Genomic DNA, 24,082 nt, shown 5'->3' with positions numbered 1-24,082 from the left:
GAAATGCAGCCGCTAGATTTTTCTTTCTTTTTTTTTTTTTTTTAAACTTTATGGAGCCTCATGCAGGGAAAGTCGAGGGAGCAGATGAAGTGGCTTCGGTGAGGGAAAAAGAAACTAGGAGCCCCCAGCCTTCACCCACCAGGGTGTCCAACCTCCTGGACACCTGGCTTCCACTGAGGGATGGCCCACAAAGGTGCCTAACACCTCAGGAAGTGCTGTCAGAAAAAGAAAAAAAAAAAAAATCACTAACAAAAAACAAAACACAGACTAAAAACTAACTAAGACTGCAGGTTGCATCTGTACCCCCCGCTGGAGTCAGAGAAATACTGAGGGACTGCAGGTGGCACTCTCGGTTATGTAGCAGTGCCCATCATTCTAATTGTTCTGACTCCACCTGCTGGTAGGGATACACGACCCACTTCTATGGACTGATCTGGGTATGTTCAGGAACGAAAGATTTAAGAAAACTTCAACTGCTATGAATTTCTGTCCCTAGGCAGGAAGCCAACTGAGCATAACCGGTTTGGGCGAAGAAACAAATGAGGTATACGTCACCATCATTCACAAAGCAGGTCAAAACTGTAATCCTTTAATAATGCATAATGGGATATCCCCCAGTACCGATTGCTCTCAGTGCCGCTGCTATCCCCCTGGTTAGCCTCCTCTAGCTCCAGCTACTCTCACTTCATCAGCCTCCTTGCTTTGCCTACTCTCCCTGTACGTCTGCTGTTACCTGAGCTGTCTTGCTCTCTCTCTCTGTTGCTGTGAGTTTTTCTTGCTCTTCTCTTTGTAATCTTTAACGTTCTTATCAGATGAGTTTTCATCAGTGGGATCTGTACTGGGACCACCCTTCCTTCTTAATGATCTAGATAGGGTAGCGAATGCAGATGGCAAACAAAAAAAAAACCGAAAAACCAAAAGTAATTAAAAGCAAGTAGAGCGTGAGGACCTGCAGAAGGGCTTTTCTAGATGCCCATTCTCCCAGTCTTAACAGCAGATAAAACTAATGTGGACAAATGCCAAATATTGCAGCGGCCTGAAAGTGCATCATCGGCTCGCGTAAAATAGACGCTCATGACTGAGCCCCCGCTTTCCTGACGCTCACCCAGCCCCCTCTCCTGGGCATGCGATGCATTATTTAAAATGAGGGGTCACGCTAAAAAGGATGAGTTGGGGATAAATTGTGCATCCCTAGTGTGTCCAAGGCATTGGGCACCCAGGAGAAGTGGCTGCGCGCCAGTTAGGAAATGGATGCTCAATTAATGAGCGCCTGTTTTCCTAATCCATTCACACCCGCGGGTTACAAAAACAGATGCTCAATTAATGGACATCCATTTCCCCGAATCTGACTGCCGGCCTTCCTGTGGAGCCTCCGCCTTAGTACTGGACGATACTAAGTAAGAGGAACCCTAGACAAGCAGCATTTTGGGCTTTTTTTTGTGGCTTTGTGGGGTGGGGTTTGGATGGCTCGGAGCATGTAAAGACAACACCAGCCCTGGGCTGACATTAAGTTTTATATGTTAAAATGTGTGTATCAGGCGCACGGTGACTTTTTTTTTTAATCAGGGTAAAATCCTTCTATAAAATGCATGTTAAAAAGACTAAAAAACCTTTGCTATATGCTGCTGATTTCCATACAGTCCTGCAAGCTCTGATCCTACTGCAAGTCACTTTATCTAGGTCTGCCTGACGTTGCACTTTGCCCTCTTCGACTAGTCCAAAACACTTCTGCATGCCTTATCACTAATTCAAACCGCAGAGATCATATCACCCCAAAACTTCAAACTCTACTACAACAGGTTCAATTCAAAGTTTTGTCATTTATCCATAACCTGGATTTATAATCCATCCACAGTATGGCTTTGTTCCTCGTTAAGACTATATCAACCTCCCCGACAATTATGTTCAGTTGACAAATGTGTTCTAGAAGTTCCCACAGTTAAGATGGCTAGGCTTGACTTAACACGAAAACAAGCCTTCTTAGTGGAGGGCCCTTTGCTATGGAATTCACTTCCTGACTCCCTCAGACTAATATCAAATAGCCGAGAGTTCAAAAAAGCGCTAAAAACGTATTTATGTGCCTCCATTTGTTTCTAAAACTCGCACAACCACCTGATTCTTACTATACTGTATTCTACATTTTGATATATCTCTTTTAATCCTACTCATTTTAATGCTTTATTTCATGTTTTTGTATCCTATGGATTATCTTTTGTGTTTTATTCTCCTTTTGACTCCTTTTACTCTTCTTTCCACCTTTTGCATTTTGTATCCTCTCATTTTATTGTAAACCTCTTAGATCTTATAAAACATTTGTATAGGCGCTAAAACGGATTTTAAATAAATAGTAATAATAGCTAACAGCCTCAGCTGTGATTTTGGTCCACTCCTCGGAAAAGAGAGAGAGTGTCAGATGCCCTCCAAGAGGAGGAAGATAGGAGTGGATCGGCCTCACTTCATTAGGTGGACTTGGCTCCGCCAGAGCCCTGGCCAAGACCATCTCTGCTTGTCTTTCTGCCCCCTCAAAAGGACTCCAGGTTCCAGGATTTGCTGCCTCCCGGCACCTTAAGAACATGCCATACTGGGTCAGACCAAGGGTCCATCAAGCCCAGCATCCTGTTTCCAACAGTGGCCAATCCAGGCCATAAGAACCTGGCAAGTACCCAAAAACTAAGTCTATTCCATGTAACCATTGCTAATGGCAGTGGCTATTCTCTAAGTGAACTTAATAGCAGGTAATGGACTTCTCCTCCAAGAACTTATCCAATCCTTTTTTAAACACAGCTATACTAACTGCACTAACCACATCCTCTGGCAACAAATTCCAGAGTTTAATTGTGCGTTGAGTGAAAAAGAACTTTCTCCGATTAGTTTTAAATGTGCCCCATGCTAACTTCATGGAGTGCCCCCTAGTCTTTCTACTATCCGAAAGAGTAAATAACCGATTCACATCTACCCGTTCTAGACCTCTCATGATTTTAAACATCTCTATCATATCCCCCCAGCCGTCTCTTCTCCAAGCTGAACAGCCCTAACCTCTTCAGCCTTTCCTCATAGGGGAGCTGTTCCATTCCCCTTATTTTGGTAGCCCTTCTCTGTACCTTCTCCATCGCAATTATATCTTTTTTGCAGCAACACCTTTGCTGAGGGTGTTGCTGCAGCAGGCACTGCCACAGAAAAAAAAAAGATGGCACATTGACTTTAGAGGTCAGACCCCGATGACAACCAAAAACACTGCCACCCACATGCTCAGCTCACGGCAGCTGCTCCAATGCAGCCAACCCAGCCGCAAAAGCTTTATCACTAGCCTAGACAGACTTCCCTGAAAGAAGAGCTACTGCAGAGCAATTGTTCTCCTGGGGAGAACAGGAACAGGCCCCATTAGTTATATCACTCCCAGCGGCCACCGACTGAGACAGTCCAGGGTCCCAGACCACCTGCTCGTTTCCCTCAATACCAAGAGGGATAGCCCCACCAGGGTGTAGCCACCTCCTGGGGGAAAACTCAAAAGCATTTAAGATCTCTTCCCCCCCGCCCCCAGACTGCAGGGATTGCACCTCTGTCCATCTGCTCGAGACAGAGAAATACTGAGGAACTGCAGATGGCATCCTGGGTTACATGTCAGTATAATTCTCTGTCTCCATTTGCTGGAAGAGGGGCATAATTCCCAGGAGTCTGGACTGATCCGGGTATGAACAGAAACTGGATCTAGAACAGGTTTCTTTAAAACAGGGCTAAGAACAGTCTCCAGCAATCAGGAATCGAAGAGCGATTTATGAGCAGCTTAATTTGGTCCTTTCCATCAACAGGAAGACATAGGGATCCAAAGGATAGCTAGAAGCTTTACCATAAGAGAAAACCTTTAGAAAAGCATCAATAGTCAAAAGGAAAGAACTCATTTAAAGAATAAAAAAAAAACCCAACAACTCAGGATTCTGGAAATTACAACCCAGCCTGCTGGTGAACCATCAACATAAAAGGCCTAACTTTATTATCAAAAAAGGCCAAAAACTGTCACAAGGGGGAACAGATGCCAAAGTTTCCCCATGTGCAACATTCTTCCCCACTAGTCTATTCACAATTTTAAAAGGTTCTTTATATTCAACTTCATGTATGAGTATCATATAGTAAGACTGTAAAGTTCCCCATTAGCCACGGAGTGACAAGCAGTGAAGTTTGCACGGGATGGGTGTTTGGGCCGTCATCTTTCCAGCTGCCTGAGATTCCTTTTAAGATCACCCACTGTGCCAGAAAACCCAATGGTAGCAGTGACAGCCGCTCTGTCGGCACTCCTTAAGAGGGGCAATACCATCCAGGGTCTGAACAACTTCCTAATTCCAATGAGAGAGTGGGGGGGGGGGAATGACTCTACCTGCAGGCATGTCTTTCCTTGCCTCCCCCCACATTTTTAATGGCCCTTTCCCCCAGTGGTAAACCTTCCCTTTTAAACCATTTAACATAGTAATGCACAAAGTAATAGGAGTATCTATTATCTCCTTCCACTCCTCTCTATCCTGCAAAAGCCATCACATTCTGCTTAATCTAACAAAGACCTGGGCATTCCTCTCATACTCAAGCCTTTCAAGGACCTCCCAAGGATACACTAGGTGAGAATTCATGACCACTCCAACAAACCCATCTGCAAATCTCTTCCAAAGATCCAGCATGCTCTTGGTTCAATCTTACAAGATCCACAGCCTCTGGCACCACAAAGGCCCAAAGAAGACCAAGTCCAGAACAAAGAGGCTCACTCTGTAGAGTTCAGTTTATCAGTAACAAAACACTCTCCACGTTTCACAGTGAGGAAAAGAAAGCCATTAACAAAATTCGCTGAATAATTTTAATACGTTAAAGCCTCCATAAAAGGAAACTAAACTCAGCAAATCGGCCTTGTCATACAGCATTCGTATGCAAATACTTCTGATGAATATTTGGGACACCAGATTGGTTTGCGGTCCTTGCTGAGAAACCTAGCTGTACAAGGTTGAGCTTAGAAGTCGTTTTTCTTCTTCTGACCAGTTTCTTCCTACCGCTTTAGGCTACCAGGTGCGAGCCATGCCCCAGGGCTCCTTCCAGAACCCTGCAGCCATGGGCTGCAAGTCCACTCATTACAATAACAGACGCCCTCCGCAGCATCTCCAGCTGACAGGGAGCGGAAGATCTGAGCCAGGAATGGAATCCAGATTCAGCCCAAGCTCATTTTCTCCTATGGCTTTTAAAGAGTTTTATGGCCAATTTTCTTCTGCGATTCTGCTGCAAGCGGGCCTTTAATAGCAATAATTTGTCATATTAATCTGCCCATTCCGCCACATGAAAGTGTCCTCCTGTCATGGTCCATGGCCACAGACAAGAGTAATCTGCCTGCACTGTGCCAGAACTACAGTCTCTTATTACAGGGCATTGGCTTCTAATCCTGACAGCAAGTTAAAGCTGCTTTCACTGAATACCCAGTGGTTGCAGGCTAATTACTGACACTTTCAGACTGCTAATATTAAATGTTCTTTAGGCCAAACGTACAAGGAAGACACTTGACAGCTGCTAAGATCTAATGCAGAAGAGAACACGAGTACACCCAAGGTCTCAGTGGATCATTCTTCCTCAATAGGTCACCTGTGGCCTCTCTCATGTTAACACATGTACTAGTTAAATAAAAGTGGGCATACAGAAGACTGGAACCCACACATGCAAAATTTTACTCCTGTGGAATTCTGCACACAAAACTTAAAAAGAAATCTGCAAAATTCTGCATACTATCTTTATCAAAATAATACAGTGTAACTAGTATGTCAGAGTAATAATTAATTTAAACTTCAAAACAGAAAAATGCTCTTAAAAGATGCAAAAGTGTTTACATTTTTGATGCAGAAATTTCCTAGGAGTACAGCAACCTTGCACCATACCTAGGGCTTCTGGTTCTGGGGATTTTTACATTAGCAATCCATAGAGTCTAAGGGGAGTTCAGCACTACAGGCAGTGCTGACTTTTTACAGCTGCAAATATTGGCAGCAAAACATCTGATTATAGCTATACATGTCAGCAGTTTAAAAGGAGTCGTTCTTTCTACAGCTCCTCTTGGGATCTACCATTGGCCAAATGAAAATCCCTGAAATCCAGAAGCCCTAACCATAAAGTAACACTCCCCTCAACATCCTCTCTCCCCCCACCACCCTCCTCTTCCCCCTCCTGTAGCTCATCCCTTTCAATCCTCTCTCCCAGCTTATCCTTTCATCAATCTCTTCCTCTCCTCAACTCCTCCCCCAGCCTCTTAGAAGGTCCCTCCTCCCTGCACTGTATTCACACCCCCCCCAGTCTTTCACAGCCTCTCCTGGCAATGCTAGCACAGTTTCCTTTCTGAACTGCACAGCGACTGAATTCTTACGAAAGCAGCACAGTGGTAAGAGCCCCACGCTGCAGGAAGAAGATGGCAATGGCACTAACCCTGGCTCCTCCCACTGTCGTCTTTTTTTCTTGCCGGCTCTCACAGCATCAACTCCACACAAATTCTGCATTGCATACAGTTCCCACAGGAATAAGGTATAATGTCCTTTGCATTTAGTTTCCTGCATCTACTGCACAAGCTGCAGACACTACACAGCTGGATTACCCTACAGAAGATGTCCACCATAAACCAGCAGCAAAGCACTACAATGCAGAAGAGGATGAAAGGCACCTATCACCTGAGCAGCAAATGCTACCAAGGATGTGTTGAGTACCAGCTCAATGATGGACTGGATACCAGGCTGATGCTCCCCAGTTCTGCCCAGGGTAAGTCTGTCTTGCCACATCGATGATTCAGTTCACCATCATGTTACCAGAAAGAAGTCAGTTTTTATAGTGCCTTCAATGGGACACTGGGAAATCTGTCTTCCAAGTCACAAGTCAAACCATAGTGTGCAGTGAACAAAGAGGGTCCAGAAGGAGCATTCCTCTCCCCAGGAAGTGTGCGTCAAATGCTTGCTTTCAACCTCATGACACAAGTGTTCTGTCCGGTCTGGTTACAAAGGAAACAAGGGGCAAAGGGAAATGTTGCTCATCTATCCTCACCCACAGAGCACGCTGATAAAAATTCAAGGTCCTAGACGCATAACAGGCTGATACCATGCAAAGTCCAGGGACTAAATGGACTCAATTTGTTTGCGCACTTTCTCTAAAGCTCGTCTGTCCAGTGTCCGCTGCCGAAACACAACCACAAGAGCAAGCACAAAGGAAGCACCGATCGTACCCCCCACGAATTTCCAGAAGGAATGCTTCTCCATCACAGCTGAGCGGCAGCTGCAGTGGAAGAGAGAGAGAGAAAATTAGAAAGGTGGGTCCCCTTCCTATGGACAGTACAAACTCTCAGAACTGATCAAAGGTCACATGTACTATTAGAAAGCGCTCAGCTCATGCGATCCGCAGGTATGAAGCAGCTTGTAAACTCAAGTGTGTGTCATAAGAACACAGTCAGCAGCAATGACAAGCAAGTATCTGCTCATGGCTCAAGGACCCTCATCATCCCCCACCCAAAACCTCTGCTCCTTTCAATGGACTACAAACAGCATGAAGATGATAAAAGTTCATTACATGTGATACATTGCATGGATCGGGACTGCCTCCAAACCTCCACTGTCACAGCCAGCGATGACAGGGTCTATCTTGAAGCCGTCTCGCCAGTGGTTAAGGCCTCCCTGAAAACCTCCACCTGGTAAATTTTGCCTTACCTCCTCGTTTCCTCCCTTTTTGATTTAGCACAGTTGATTTTCTCTATGAAGCCTGTGGTGCTGCATTTTTTTATTGTCTTCTGCAATCACAAAAAAAACAAGATAAATCACTGATAAACACAGCAAAAATAGCACACACACACACACACAACCATCTGGCACGAAGGGGATATGTCAAACCCCAAGGCCACCTTCTCTCATCATACATAGCTTCAACTTATATCAGTGCTTCTCAACCCAGTTCTTGGGGCACACCTAACCAGTCAGATTTTCAGGATATCCAGAATGACTATGTATGAGGTAAGCAGTGCATGCAAATCTCTCATGCATATTCATTCTGAATATCCAGAAAATCTGACTGGTTAGGTGTGCCCCAAGAACTGGGTTGAGAAGCACCGACATAGGCTTTAAGCTAAAATTGGTGTCAGCTTTGTGTGTCCAACATCACCAAAATAACTCATTGCTTGTGATCTTGTTACTTTTTTTGAATTATTGATCTTAATAGGACAGCCAAAATAAAAAAGGGATAACAATTCCCCTATTAGGAAAGGCTAAAGAGGTTAGGGATCTTCAGCTTGAAGATGAGACAGCTGAGGGTAGATATGAGAAGTCTATCAAAAACGAGTGGAGTGGAACGGATAAATGCAAATCTGTTTACTCTTTCAAAAAGTACAAAAAAAAAAGGCACGTTTGCTTACTGTAAACGGTGTTTCCATAAATAGTAGGATGAATTAGCCAGCGGCCTCTAGGCTGAGCGTCTCTCAGCGATTACAGAGCTTTGGCTTTGTGCGGCTGCGCGTGTCTTCCCACGCGAAATCGGCTCCTTTTCCTCCGACTAACCAAGCACATCCAGCCCAGCGGTGCTTTCTGAGGCTGTCCAGGCAGGCGGGTGGGCCAGCATGGCCAATTCATCCTGCTATCTACGGAAACACAGCTAACGGCAAAGCAAGCTTGCCTTTTCCCAGTCAATAGCAGGACTGAAATTAACCATGCTGTCTGGGAGTCCCCAGCTGCAGGTTGTGGTCCACTACGTCTATGAACTGAATGTCAGACAGACATCGAAAATCTTGCATGCACAACCCGCTAAAGAGGTGGAGAGTTTAATTTTAAGGAAGCAGACAACACCGCCAAACCCAGTGTTGCATCCGAAGCTGTTTGCTGGTCACACAGTAGTGGGATGTGAAAGTGTGTAAAGATAACCGGGTAGTTGCTTTACAAATGTCCAGCAACGGCACCTTGTGAAGATGCGCTAACGAAGCAACAACTGTTCGAACTTGGTGCGTGCTTGGGCTTTGTCTGGAAGAGTCGCTGGCTGCTTTGTGTAACAAAAAAAGAATGCATTGTGATATCCAGCTCAGAGTCCTTTTTGCCACTGGCAGGCCAGGGGCATTCGGATTGAAAGACACAAAGAGCTGAGAAGACCTGTCAGAAGAATGCATCCTTTGCTTATAGTATTATAAAGCTCTCTTACAGTAAGGTATGGAGGAGACACTCTCTCATTGCTGTATGGCTTTGGGAACAAGGTCAGCAAGGTAATGTTTTGGATGAGGTGGAAAGGCGATACCACTTTGGGGAAGAAGGAAGGGTGGGTTCATAAGATAACCTTGTCATGAAAAAATTGCAAGTAATGTACCAGGGCTTGGAGTTCACTGACCCTCCTGGCAGAAGTCATGGCGACCAGGAATACCACTTTCCAAGTGGTATTGTCCATCGGTTCAAATGGTAGCAGCATTAGTTGTTCCAGCACTAGTTTAAGATCCCAAGGAACCGCCAGCTTGGTCATTGGTGGTCTTAGTCTCAAGATCCTCTTCATGAAACGAGAAATCAGGGGATTGTTCAATATTGGAAGCCCATTCTGTGGGTGATGTCATGCAGCAATAGCACTCACTTGAACCCTGACTGAGGCTGTTGCCAAGTCAGAGTGCTAGAAAGTATGAAGATACTCTAGCAAGGTCTCTGGTGAGCAGGAGACTGGATTTATATCCTTCACCCGGCACCCAAGCCGAATAACTGTACCATTTCCCTCAATAATTTTTTTGTAGAAGACTTACAATATGAGGATGTCCTCAACCCCTGACGACAAGTGCAGATGGTTCAATAATGTCCTCTCAACCTCCATGCTAAGAGATGAAGAGAAGAATGCATGGGGTGTAGTAATGTTCCCCCTTCCTGTGTTAGCAGATCTGCACTGTTCCCCAACGAGATAGGAGAAGCTATGGATAAGTTGAACCAGATAGGCGTACCAAGATTGCCACCTTGCTGAGACAGTCTGCTGTGAGGTTGGCCACTCCCAGAATGTAAAATTACTTGCAGGGAGATGGCATGCGTCTCTGCCCATTCAAGGATCCGGTTCGCCTCCTTGCAAAGAGACCAAGAACCTGACCCTCCTTCCTTGTTTATGTAGAACATAGCTACTTAATTGTCCGTGTGGATCATGACATGTTTCCCTGCAACTTGGTCTGAGAAAGTTAGAAGGGCATTTCGAATTGCTCTAAGCACCAGCAGATTTGACAACTGGACTCTGACTGGGACCACAGTCCCTGTTTTTTTTTTAGCCAGGCCAAATGTGCTCCCCAGCCTGTCATTGGTCAGAACTAACTGATGCATTGGGCTGTGGAACAGCGCTCCCACTGAGAGGTTGAGCAGGAGTAGCTACTATGCTAGGTCTCTGCACATGACATTTGTCAAGCTCACCCTGATGTGTAACGGCTGAGCAAACTGAGTCCATTGTGACTTTAACCCCCACTGTAGGCACCTCATGTGGAGTCTGGCGTATGGTACTCCATAGATCACCGCCATGCGGCCCAGGAGGGCCAAAATTTGGCAGGCAGAGGGGTGAGTCACTCTCTGTAGTTGCAATGCCAACACTTGAATGGTTTTCAGTCTGTCCTCTGGAAAATAAGCTCTCCCTGCAACTGTGTCGATTTTTGTTCCAATAAAGTTACAGAAGCTGCATTGGCTGGAGGTGTGATTTCTCAGTTTATTAGGAAGCCTAAAGTCTCCAGACAATAGATCGTATGTTTCAAGTGGTCCTATAGAGAATTCACTTCCGAGGCTTCCAGAAGCCAATTGTTCAGATAAGGGAATAGTTGGATCCCCCCTCCCCGGATGTGGGCCACTACTACCGCCGATCACTTGGTAAAGACTCTCAGGGCGGAAGATAGACAAAAAAGGAGCACTTGTATTGATAGTCCATTGACCTGAAAATATAGGTAAGTCCATGAGAAAAACACCCTATCCCTGGACTCACTTCGAAAGAGGGGTCCGAGCAGTTGCAAACAAACAGAATTGGTGCTGTTGAATTTTAGCATTCAGCATGGCTGCCTGGAAGGCTTTCCTCCCAAACTCATCTAGGTAGCAGTTGTCCTTTCCTGGTGGCATGTTAGAATGTAGCCTGGACTTTTTCGCCTTCTTAATGGCTGATTCTACCACATTGGAAGCGTGCGGCAACTGCACCGCACTAAAGAATGGCAACTTCTTCATTCGAAATTTCAGGTCTGTCTATTTTCTTGGAAGTGGGAAGCCCCAAAGGAGATTCCCATGTTTTTTCCAAGACTGCGTGAAAAAGGGAGTGCTGAAGACTCAGATGGGACCTCACAGATCTTCAAGGATGCCAAGGATCTCTGATCTAGGGTCTGGTATCTTCTTCATTTCCACCATGAGCAGAGACCCCACTTTCTCTATAAATAGAGTAAGAGGTCCTTGGACAGTGAAGATGGCTTTGGGGGGGGGGCTCAGGGGAGGTGTTTCAGATGGAATGCCCATAGAAGATCCTGGTGAGTCAGGCGGTTCCTAGCTCAGCTGTGGTGATGAAGGTGGGTCAGACCCGTCTTGTCTCTGGAAACCCTGGGACAACTCCACCGATGAGGGGCTCGAAAGTACACGCTTTCCAGTCCCCGATTCCAGAAATGTGAAGAAATTAAGAATGTCTGAGATCCGGGACATTGCCTGGGAGACCAGGCCACCCTATGTGTTGGTATGGCAGTCCCTTGCGCTGGTAGCTACGGTGCGAGAATGTTGCTGCTTGACGTGGGCCAACTGCATTTTCTTGGCCGCTTTCGGTACCACAGCCAAGAGGATGCTTGATGAGGCCCCCTGTTCATGATACGTTGCTGGCTCTGACGTATTAGACGGTCTATGCCTCTTTAATAAAAGGTTCCTGAAGCTGGGGTGAATCTCGCTTTCTTTGTGAGATGGACGAGAGATCAGAGCATACTCTCCGTGAAGCTACAGAGGACTCTTTCCCCCCCCCCCCCCCCCCCCCGACAAAGGAGAGTCCGATGATGGACATCGAATACTGCCAGCGTGGTAAAGTTAAGCCAGACGGTTTGGGTGCCATACTAGCACTGAAGTGTGCTTTTTTTTTTTTTTTTAATAAACTCTGAGGAGAAGGAAAGAGTGAAAAAATCTCCACCTGCGACTGGCAGTGCGGAAAAAACAGACTGAGAAGGAGACTATTCGCACGGGAAGACACACACAGTTAACAGAGCCAAAGCTCTGTAATCGCTGAGAAGTTCTACCTAGAGGCCACTGGCGGATGTTCCAGCCAGCATGGCTAATTCAGTCCTGCCATTGACAGGAAACTAAGCGACATGCAATTAAGTTACTAAGTAAAACATTTAAAACAAATAGGAGAAATATTTTTTTTACTCACTGCATAATTAAGCTCTGGAATGCATTCCAGAGGATGTGGTAAAATGTTAGTGTAGTGTTTAAAAAAAGGTTTTGACAAGTTCATAAATCATTAAGTTGGACTTGGGGAGATCCACCGCTTATCCTTGGGATACAGAGCATGGAATCTATTTACTTTTTGGGTTCCTGCCAGGTACTTGTGATCTATATCTGCCACTAATGGAAACAGGATGCTGGGGCTTGATTGACCCTTGGTCTGATCCAGTAAGGCACATCTTATGCTCTTATATTTTTATAACTATTACTCTACAAATGTACACATTATTTAATGTATGACAAAAGTGATACTAGAGAGGTGCACATCCCATATTCCAATGAGTAACTTGCGTGCATGTCATAAAATAGTCTGGCCACGCACAGATTTGTACCATTTTTTAAGTGGGTGCTCGCAACTGTGCGCAAATGCCATTTCTACCGCCTAAACTGGGGTATTTTAAAAAGGGCTTGTGCCGACGCCATTTCCAATTCACCTGCAGTTCGCCCAGTTAAGAGATAGGACCTCCAGCCCCCCTGATCCTTAAAACCCGGCCAATCTATTTATCTTTATTTTAGAGCTTACACATCATCCACAGCAGAAGTAAAGTTATACAGCAGGGAGCCTCGGCGCTTGCCAGATCGCTTAAGTAATTACATGCACATCTCAGCTTCGTGCCCCAAAATGTCCATGCCCCACCCCTTTTTGAAAACAGAGACGTGCGCACAGTGGCACTGACGCACGTATCCAGGCGGCTTTTAAAATCCGCTCGGCCCATACAAGTCTGGCATATTCGTGCCTCCCCTAATTAGGGTGCATATCGGGCTTTTAAAATTCACCTTCTAGCAATTTCCATACAGCAACATACACAATTCAAAATCTCTCTCTTTTTCAGATGTTTCTACATATATTTGGAAGTAGAAATGTGGATACACAGAGCGCAGGCTCTTTTGGTGAGAAACAGGATCGGTAAGCAGGTGGTACTCACAGTGTCGAATGAGGTACACATAGTACACTCCTGAGAAACCACGAACTCCTCCACAAGCCAGCACGGTGTCGTAACCACCACACTGTCTGCAAAACAAACACACAAAATCTCAGTGCACCAGCACTGCCATGTCCAAGGCTTGCCCAGTTTCAATGCTTCCAGTTCACCTCTGAACCATACAAGACATTCCATTCACTAATGGATCATAAGCCCAAGCCAAAAAACATAGAAGCAAACGTGTGCCAAAGTCCCCGAGTCAGCTTCCTCTTCCCTTTGGGCTACTCTGCAGGTACTCTGGGAGTCACAGAGCTGATAGGGAATCACCAATAACTGCAGTTATTGACACCACACGAGAGAAAAAAAAGAGTCACAAGAGAATAAAATACTTCCCCACCCTAGAGCACAAAGCACATGTATACTGTATCCTTACACACATAGGAGATTCTCCTGACAATTGCAAATCAAATCGGAAGTGGGGATATTAACATGCCAAATTTTCAAAAGAATTACATGCATAAATGTAGCATATCCTAGAAATTTTCAAAATCTCACCTAAGCACGTAAAAACTTTGAAAATTCACTCCACAGGGCTGAATGCTCCAAAAGGAGTTACATGCGTGAAACTAAAAATTTTCAAAAACCCAGTTTTACATACAGAAATCCTTTTGAAAATTATCTCCACTGTCGCCATGTAAGGGAACTTTTCTTGCCGACATTAAAAACATAGGGGGTGGGATCATCCCCCTTTCCTTTTAAAATTGCCTCCCAAAAGGAGCTAGCCCAGGGACAAGACTATTGTTCAGCCACTACAAAACAGGGATTGCAGTGCCCTTGCTCAGTCAATTCTAACCGATCCCTCAAAAGGTCACAAGACAGCCTGTTTGAGTATATGAAAGTCACTGCATTCTCACCTGATTGCTTCTCATCATTTGACATTGAACCCTTAGCTGATCTGTAAAGGAATAAAATACAAAAGATTGTTTCATATTCAGTGCCTTGCAAAAGTCTTCACACCCCAATACATTTTTCATTCTGCTGTCTGAAAATTCAAACATGTACTAAAGTATGAGTTTCACTGATCTACACAACACACTAGACTTTCATCGCAACAGAACAGTTTACACAGTTTCTCTTACACACCTATATAAAAAAAAGCCAAAAAAAAAAAGCAGTGTACAATTTACATGCACATAATAAAAACAGCCAAAAAAATAAATTTAAAAGCATCATGGATTAAATAAGTTTTTTGGGGGGTTTTTTTACACACAAAACAGTGATGGTATGAAGGTTGAGAGGTAAAATGCTGGCCCATCACCTGTGAAAGCACACAAACATGTGGTCGGCAATTGGACATTTTTATGAGGGGGCACATCCAACAAAGATTGCGACAGAACGTAAGCCTCTGGCTGATCTATATTTGATCAGATAAATAAGAGGGACCACCTTCTTGTAATGCCTCAAACTTAAGACAGCAATTTTGAAATGAATTCGCTGGAACATAGGGGGCCTGTGTAACTGCCGTAAAACTGGAGTAATACGCTCTGCGAAAGAGCAAAAAGTAATGAGGTGAGCTACACAGTTTTAGAAAAGCTGAAAGGCCTATTTATAAACGAGTTACAGAAAAGGCAAGTTTGATTACCGTAAACAGTGTTTTTCATAGATAGCAGTATGAATTAGCCATGCCGTTTGGGATTCCCAAGCATCGGGTACAAAAAGAAAAAAATAAATGGAAGGGTGAAAGGACGAGGGTGGAACAACTCATGTGACCAAGCCATCATGCCCGTTCTAGCACCTCACAAAGCTCCTTTTTTTTTTTACCCAACTCCCCCGGTGGACATGTCTCTCCGACTAACCACACTTGACAACGATGCATGCCCCAAACCACTATCTGAAGCCACCAGCTGGTCTAGGAAGTAGTGAGAGCTGCTTTATAGATATCTTCAATTGGTACATTCCGAAGATGTACAATGGAGGATGCCATGGCTCGCACTTGATAAGCCTTAATGGATCCCGCCAAAGGATTTATTGCAGAACTGAATGCAATCTGTGATTCCCTTGGAGATTGTTCTCTTTGAGATAGCCAGGCCCAGTAAGCAGGGATTGAACGAGACGAACAACTGATGAGGCGGCATCCTTTATTTATAACAAGCTAAAGTTCTTTTACAGTCCAAAGAGTGTAGCAAACTCACTTGGTTACTGTGTGGCTCAGGCAAGAAGATAGGAAGGGATATAGTTTGACTGATGTGAAAGGCTGACACCACTTTCGGATGGAATTTGGGATGTGCCCCAAGTACTACTTTGTCATGATAAAACTGTAAATAGGGCGAGAAATGTACAAAGACCTGGAGCTCACTAACTTGTCGAGCCAAGTTGATAGCCACAAGAAAACCACTTTCCAAGTGAGGAATTTCAGAGGAACGGATTGCAGAGGCTCAAAGGGATCCTTCATGAAAGCAGACAAAACCACATTCAAATCCCAAAACACCGGAGGTTTTTTAATGGTAGAATGAAGGTTAAGACCTCTCATGAAATGAGATACCAATGGGTGGAAAGCCAATGAGGAATCTGTCCCTCTCATGGTAAGCAGCTATAACACCTAAATGAACCCTTATTGATGTGACCAGACCAGACTCTATAAGATGGAAGAGGTAATTGAGAAGTTCCCTCGGCGATAAAGAAGGGCTACTCTGATGAACTTGACACAGCTGCGCATACCTTTTTCACGTGAAGGAATAGTTCCGTCTGATTGAGAGCTTCCTTGCCACAACAACAACAACGCATTGAATGCTGGCATAAAAGCTAATGTTTGCAAGTTCACATGTTCAACCTCCAGGCTGTCAGGTGGAGCGAAGCAACGAGAGAGTGAAGAAGAGAGCCCCCTTCTTGGGTGAGGAGATCTAGATCCTGACCAAGTCAGATCGGGCGGCTTTCAGAATACTGCAGATACGCAAACCAGGGTTGCCTCAGCCATGCTGGAGCTATGAGAATCATACGAACCTTGGTCCAGATCACTTTTTGAACTGTTCTCAAGAACAGAGGAATTGGGGGAAAGCGTACAGGAGGCCTGTCGACCAAGAGAGGAGAAAGGCATCTTGTGTTTTCCTGAGTTGGCTGGAACAGACTGAACAGAGCTGTACCACTTTCCAATTTTGTTCATTAGTGAAGAGATCAAACCAAGGATGACCCACCACAGGAAGACCCTGTCGGCCACCAACTGCTTGAGGGACCATTCATGGAAGTGAAACTCTGCTGAGGCGATCTGCCAACATGTTTGCTGTCCCTGGTAAACATGTCACACGAAGAGTTAAGAGTTTTTGATGACCCACTCCCAGGTCCACACTGCCTCTTGTCAAAGGAGCCAGGAGGCCCAGCCTCGCTGTTTGTTCACATAGAACATGGCCACCTGATTGCCAGTATGAATCATAAGGGTACTGCCTCGTAGCAGATGGCTCTGAGTTCTAGAAGGTCTGTTAATCTAACAACCATAGGCCCTGGGTCCTGTAGTGCAGAAGATGAGCACCCCAACCTTGAATGGATGAGTCTGTGGTGAGGACAAGAGTGTGGGCCCCATCATTAGTACTCCCAGCTCCAGCCACCAATGAATGTCTCTGTGCATGGAGTATGAAAAGGCTATCTTCATCATGGGTTGGCAGTATTGGGTCCATTGAGACTCTAAGCCCCGTTGGAGGCATCTGATGTGAAGGCAGATGTGGGAGACTACATGAATGGCTGAAGCCATGTGTCCCAGTAGCACAAGCAACTGGCACACTGTGATCACAGATCTGCGAAGTAATTCTGTACAGAGATGATGAATCCTTTCAATTCTGTCTTGTGGAAGGAAAGCACGAAAATTGATTGAGTCTATCCTTGCTCCTATGAATTGTAGTATCTGGGTCGGTTTGAGTACCGATTTCTCATAGTTGATGAAGAATCCTAAAGACTCCAGGCAGGTAATTGTTGCCTCCAGATATTCTTGTCTGGTTGGGGGAGACTATCAGTCTATATAGGGGAAAATTTGGATTTCCCTGGTGTCTTAGATGAGCCACTGCCAAACATTTAGTAAAACCTCTGGGAGCAGAGGAAAGGCAAAGGGTAGGATCTTGTATTGATAGTGAGTCGAGACCACCTGGAAGCATAGGAACCGCCACAGCAGGAGGGGTGGATTGGGATATGGTTTAAGCATCCTTGAGATCCAAGGAACACATACATCATTCCTCTGAATGAACGGAAGGACCAACTTGAGGGAAGTCATCTTGAATTTCTCCTTCCGAATGTGCTTGTTGCGGGAATGTAGGTCCAATGGGCTGAAGTCCCCCAGACATTTTTGGAATAAGGAAATACTGGGAGTAGTAGCTGGTATTGATTTGGTGTTTTGGCACCGGTCGGATGACCTGTTGATGGAGTAAGGTTTGGATCTACTGCTCCAGTAAAGGAAGTTGAAAAAACATCCTTCAAGTGGCCCACATGACAGGGAAGGGAGGGTGTGATGGTAAAATCCAAATAACTCTCATGCATGATCTTTAGGACCCACTGATCCAACATGATTTGACTACACGCAGGAAGAAAAATGGTATATCCTGCCTCCCACTGGAAAGTGAGGCTGGGTTAGCCTCAAAAAGACTGAGGGGGGCTTTGAGACTGTTGGCAGACCCTAGGTTGAGATGACTGGGACTGCGTACAAGATTGCTGGAAGTGTTGGTGTCTGAGGCCTGAATGGTTGAAACTGTTTGAATGGTTTCCTTTGATAATAAGACTTGTGATATGGATGGTAAAATCTTCAATGTGGATTTAGAGTCCAACATTGATGACAAAGAATGCACTGCCACATTTTGTCATGGGCATCTTCCCTAATGGAGCTGGCATGGAGGGCTATCCGATGAGCAGCAATGGTAGTGGCAGAATTCTGGGAAAAGGTCTCAAAGGACTCAGACCGCCCTCAGCAAATGTCGCAACACCTCTTCCATATCATAAAAGGGTTGGCTGGCTGACATGTTTCTGAACACAGGAATGGCTTTAAACGACTGCAGGCATTCATATAGATACTGGACCATATAAAACTGATGTTGTTGGATCCTGGATGTTAACATTGCACTTTGAAATGTTTTCTTGGCAAAATCATCAAGAAGTTTGCTCCTTCATTCTCTGTAAAGCCCCGTTGGCCATTTTTTGTTACATGGAAACCGATGTGATGTTTTCTTAACGAATGTCGGTATACAAAAACTTTAAATAAATAAAATAAAGGAGTAGATGCATGCAGTCTGGATTTTTTTTTTTAGTGTTTCATTGCCGATTCCATGACCACTGATGCACGTGGGAGCTGGTCAACTCCATAGGCAACGGATTTTTGCAATATAAATTTAAAATCCAACTTTCTGGAAACTGGCAATTGGAGTGAGGGGATTCCCACATTTTCAACAGCACTGCATCGAGAACTTTATGGGAAGGCAGGGCTAATGGTTCGGCTCACACTTCCAAAATCTTTAGGATTCTGAAGACTTCATCCCAAGGGTTCCTGACCTCTATGCCCAGCAGAGTACTTAGCTTTTCCACAAACTGCAAATAGGTTAAACCTTCTGGGGGAGAAGAATGATCTGGCAGATCAGAAGGAATACCCATTGAACTGGTAGGCGAAAGATCTGGTGGAGAGACTGGATGGACCAACTGAGGTGAATGCTAAGAGTCCTCATGCCTCTGGAGTCTGGGATACAGGCACCTCTGGAGAGATCGGGGCACAGTCAGGAAGCCCATCGCCACTCAGACCCAGAATATGCAGGGGCAAAAGCCCAGGATACCAAGAGGAGAACAAATTCTGTAGGTTTGTTGAAATTTGTTCCATGGCCTGCTGGGACTAGCTCAGAGGTGGATTTGAAAGGGCCATTGATTTTCCCCCACTATGGAAACTGGAGAATGTTTCCCACCAGGGCTTATAGCTACAGACAAGATGTCTGAGGAAGGCTGTATCCGGATCCAGGAACCATTGTCCGGAGCAGCCCTCTTGTCCCTTGGGAGACAGTTGTTCTTGAAGAATGAAGCGTTGAAGATGAGAATGTGTACATAAATCTGAACAGACAGCATGGTCTCCCTGGGAAGATGAAGACCTGGAACTAAGTGACACAGGCTTGGAATGGGAAGCCCAAGGGAGCTGCGACAAGATGTCCAATATTGGGTCCACACGTTGACTAGTATGAGATGGGGATGTTGACTCCAGTCTCTTTTTCTTTGTATGTGGGCTCTGAGTCCCCCGGGGTTCATCTCCCCCATGAGAAGAAGAAGTGGATTTCCTTTTGCCGGCACTGAGAAAACCGGGCCATACATCATGAGAGTGTCGTGCATGGTAGGACACCCTTTGTCGATGCGTCATACGTCTTGGAGCGCGCTGTCACCTATGTTGAATCCAGAGATGTCAGTGCCTGTTTCAATCACCATGCCGATGCTTTGCGGGCGGTAGCTGGAGCAGTGCGGTCCCTCTTATGGGATGACTCTTTAGTCACTTGTGTGGTTACATCACGGAAGTGGTTAAAGCCGACACAGAAGCCTTGTCGGTGCAACACTTTCACCGGCACAGACGACACACTGGTGCCTGAATTGGATCTGGGCTGACCTGCAGATCCTAGTTTGGGTTTCGCTGGTGTCTTAGCAACTCTCTCATCCAATGTTTTATTGTGCTTGAACTTTGACCTAGTCTGCGGTTCCATGGAGGAGGCTCACCAGTGGACATCATGAAACAAAGTTTTAGGCCCCAGGAAGAGTGAGTCAAGCGCAGCAGGGAGGGATTCGTCTCTGTCTCGAAGACGAGTCCCCTCTTAGCTCTCTGTCTGTGCGCCTGGTCATGGTCCGGGCCAAGGCAGAGGTAACAATAATTGTGATTGTCAGTGACGAACATTGTGTGTCCACACTGACAATATTTGAAGCCTGGCTGTGCTGGTAGCATTGAAAAGTGCCGTTGTGGTATCGCTGGCGCAAAACGTGCTGTTGTGGTATCCATAGGCAGTAAATACTTTAAGCAATGTATCAATCGCAGCTTGGAAAAAAAAAAAAAAAAAAACCCCAGCTTCGATAATAGAGGCCAACTGGGGACTGAGCAAGAGTGTTGAATCAATTAAAAAACCTAAGTCTCCAACAGATTCCCTAAAAACTAACAGAGCTCCATCTACATCAGACCAACTAACAGGAAATGGAAACTTGCTAATCTAGATAATTTAATTTTAAACTTTTCTAAAAGTTAAGTATTGACATCATGTACACAAGAAAATACAGATCTAATGGTGGAAGTTAAACAAATGGATACTGGGAACAATAACTGTATGTCATCTGTCTATATTTTAAACACATTGTGATAATAAAACTGTGCACTTTTCTCTTATATGTTTATGTGATTTATATTTTAAACTCTACAGTTGTGGGTAGACTAAAGCATGCAAAGAGGCAATAGATACAGATTAAAAAACAAAAGAAGGAAAAGCAGAGCTCTGTGGCACTCCCACTGTGATAAATTTCCAGAACAATCTGACTAATTTTGAATTGACACTGTCTGAGAAAGATTCAAACCATTTTAAAATAAATCTGACCAATACTGAGAGAGCCAAGCCTTTTGATAAACAAAGAATGAAGATGAAGACTGCAATTCACAGATGATCCCCAGCCAACTTGAGAGTTCAAGTTCTTTTGCCACAAAGAATGTGCTTAAACTGTACCATCCTAAATAACTCAGATCAGCTGTTACTATCCTTACCAGGGCCAAAACCAGTTAGATTGGTAGCAATGAGAAAACTTGTCTTCTTTGAAGTAGCTTCTTTATTATGGAATACTTTTCCTCTGGGTTTACATCAGATGCCAACTTTTAAGTGTTTTAGAAAAGTTTTGAAGACTTTTTTTTAAATTATGATTTCTATGATTGGTATGTATGTTATAAGATTTTTAGTGCTGTTATAATTTGTATTTTTATCCACCATGAACAGAAACTGGTAATATGGCAGGTTATACATTTTTATAAATAAATGGAAGCTATTGCTGCATATATTCTTAATTTATTTTGAAATATACCTATAATTATTTCATGATGAAAGTGATGGACACAATACCACACTTTTAATGCATCCAAAGACCTGCAGTCTTGGGCCAACTCCAAAATACTAGTATTTTACAAAGATGTCTGAATCCTTACTGGGACATGAGGCAGAGGCTCAGAATTCTGCTTCCTGCAGAAAACAATCACTAAAAACAAGAGGAATCTGAGACTTGTAAAGATTTCTCAGGCTTAACATGCTCCTTTCCCCTGATCTTATGTAATGCCTTTTGGCAATTTTCATGTTCTGTTTCAATGTAAACCGATGTGATCTTTATTTCATATAGGAACACAGATATATAAAAATCTAAAAATAAATAAATAAATCTTCAATATTAGAAACACTTTTGAATATATGACCTGGTTCCCCTTGGACTCCTTACATGTATTGAGGCTCAGGAAGCAATGCTGATGGCTACCAGGCCTACTCCTTCCCATGTTATATTATTGTAAGACCACAATACTCTAAGCCACAATTACATGGAAATTTATGTTGTGGGAATAACACATCAAGTGTTAATGCAAATAAAATAGGCAAATATTTCAGATTTTGCATTTTGTGTCCACCACAAAACTCTTGTATTAAGAAGCAGGTGCTTTGACAGGAAAACATGTTTACTATATTTTCACTGCTAGTTTCTTGCACTCCTAGCAATCTGATTTCTGCTCATATCTTTTGCTTACAGTTAATTTCATTTGCTCTTACTTTCATACAGGCTGGCATGGCCATGACATGAATTCCTGTGAACCACACTAATAAGATAAGCAGAACCAAAGAAAATCGCAACATTTATATAACAAAACATTCAGCACAAGAGAAAAAAGGAAAGCAGAAAATACTAACTGCAAATACAGGGAACAAGTAGCTTCCAAACTACTGCATGAAAAAAAGCAAGGGTGGGAATAAAGGTTTAGGCAAAATAAGAGAACCCAACCTTCCTAATGCCTATACTTATCTTGGAGAAAGCATAACATTACAGTATTTCACTTGCACTCTGAAACAAAAAGATATCGGGCAGGGAGCAAAGAGCACATACTACTTTATGGCAGGATCCCTGAAAGCAAGTATCCACAGACATCTGATAAAGTACCAAAACGTCTTATTCATTTTCACTCCTACCTGATAGTAACAAGTACCACGCTTAGTACTGCATATTGAAAAATATTTTCCAGAACAGTAAAGTGCATGGCAAACGGCAGCTTCCTCCGTTCAAGCCAGGAAATGCTTTGCTCCAGCCTTACGACAATCAGCACTTCCAGGCGCTTGAAATCTGCTTTTCATACCAAGAGTCTCTCTTAGGTGGGGCTGTACAGAGAAGAGACAGGCAAAAGTATTAAGGATTAAATAAGAAAGATCATCAGATAATCTTAAGTGAGATCAGCCGATAAACCCCGAATGTGGGAAAGCCGCTAGTTGCTGACTTCCCTACCATGCAGTTTCGCCAAAGGCTTACTGATCATGAGAGTTTAAACTCTTAGGGGCTCTCTGCGGCAAAGACTTGCTCAAGGCCACCAAGGATGGCAGGAGCAGGCTTTGAACCCAAGTCTCCCGGCTCCCAGTCCCTTACTATAAGTAGTAAAACCGGTCGCTCTCTGTTATGCCTGCCCACAGAAGGAATCTCCGTTCTTCCTCACTCTGCTCACATCTTCTGCCAGAAACAACCCTCACAAGACTCCGAAATACCCGCGAGTAAAATGCACTTTCCTGTCCAGCACAGCCTGAATAAAACTGGTTATGAAGCCGCGAAGGGACATTTCTAGCCACAGCGGCTCAGATGCGCGGGGGGGGGGAAAAGGACGCCTAATACGAGGTGAACCGCATAGTGCAACTCCTTCCTATTCTCATCACCACTTTACTCGCCTCTACCCCGGCTCCTCGTATTCGGTTCCACCTCAACTTCCGGTCCGCGCCACCCGCAACTTCTCATCAGTGCGCAGAGTGTTCTGGGAAAAGACTGACGTGACGACGCCAAAGCCGTGTCGGAGTTCGCGCAAGCGCAGAATTCAGGAAATGGAGCTCCCTAGCGAAAACACGGGAACATGACAGGCCTGGCACGAGAAGGGGGAGACCCAGGCCGTCTTTAAGGCTCCGCCTCCACTGGCATCTCCAAGTGACAGGGCCCAAACCCCGCCCCCACGGGCAACTCCAACACGCAGGTGGCAAGCAGCACCTTAGCTGGCGGGAGGACTGGGGTCTAGCCCCACCCAATCAGCGGCAGGGGCCAATGACAAGGGGGCCGGGAGGTGGAGTTAAGAGGTGGACGCGGCGGTGGCGCCAAGCTTCAAAGGCGCGAGGAGAGCGGTGACCTCGTGCCACCGCGCGTCTTTATCCTCCCCAGCCCATAATAATTAATAATAAAAATCCTCCTCCTTTTATGTCATGCTTTACTTCTCCCCTCCTGCCATGGGAGGGAGTCACGGGATATGGGTGGAAGAGGAGTTGTGAGTGACGGTACCTTGGGTTAAGAAAGCAGCTGATCGAAGTGAGAGAGGGGGAAGGGGGCAGAGGGTGGAAATGGGGCTGAGGAGGCAGCGAATGAGGGCTAATAGGAGAATGGGCAGGAGTAAGAGAGAAGAAAGGAGCTGGAGGCAGGGGCTGGCAGAGGGAAGAGGTACCTACAGAGGGTGGATAAAAGGGAAGGGAAACTGGCAGGCCTGGATTT

At 44.9% G+C, this 24,082-nt stretch overlaps 2 protein-coding genes across 3 annotated transcripts in view; both read right to left on the bottom strand.

The window, feature by feature from the left end:
* SLC39A1 (solute carrier family 39 member 1) overlaps positions 1 to 7,780 on the bottom strand; it is a 51,383-nt gene extending 43,603 nt beyond the window's left edge. Inside the window, exon 1 of the mRNA XM_029581229.1 lies at positions 7,701 to 7,780. The gene's annotated coding sequence lies outside the window, so the exon portion shown is untranslated. The remainder of the gene's footprint in view (positions 1 to 7,700) is intronic.
* On the bottom strand, positions 4,818 to 24,082 carry JTB (jumping translocation breakpoint). 2 transcript variants are annotated; one of them, XM_029581230.1, is made up of 6 exons: positions 23,281 to 24,082; positions 22,540 to 22,725; positions 14,266 to 14,306; positions 13,355 to 13,440; positions 7,701 to 7,780; positions 4,818 to 7,272 (listed from the first exon to the last, which is right to left on the bottom strand). In XM_029581230.1, exons 2-6 carry the CDS (start codon positions 22,605 to 22,607, stop codon positions 7,116 to 7,118), a joined length of 432 nt encoding a protein of 143 aa, XP_029437090.1. In that variant the 5' UTR covers positions 22,608 to 22,725; positions 23,281 to 24,082; the 3' UTR covers positions 4,818 to 7,115. The 2 variants fall into 2 exon arrangements, with proteins under 2 accessions (XP_029437090.1, XP_029437091.1); XM_029581231.1 differs by lacking the exon at positions 23,281 to 24,082 and adding an exon at positions 22,988 to 23,270.

The sequence above is a fragment of the Rhinatrema bivittatum genome, chromosome 16, assembly GCF_901001135.1.
Source record: "Rhinatrema bivittatum chromosome 16, aRhiBiv1.1, whole genome shotgun sequence".
Classification (NCBI taxonomy): Eukaryota; Metazoa; Chordata; class Amphibia; order Gymnophiona; family Rhinatrematidae; genus Rhinatrema; species Rhinatrema bivittatum.
Note: the sequence above shows the minus strand (reverse complement) of the source record. Positions and strands in the feature narration are given on the sequence as shown.

Coding starts and splice junctions, on each gene's coding strand:
- JTB (XM_029581230.1), bottom strand. CDS start 22,607: ATGCACTTTACTGTTCTGGAAAATATTTTTCAATATGCAGTACTAAGC. Junction 14,307..22,539: donor GTGGTACTTGTTACTATCAG/GTAGGAGTGAAA, acceptor ATTCCTTTACAG/ATCAGCTAAGGGTTCAATGT. Junction 13,441..14,265: donor AAATGATGAGAAGCAATCAG/GTGAGAATGCAG, acceptor TTTGTTTTGCAG/ACAGTGTGGTGGTTACGACA.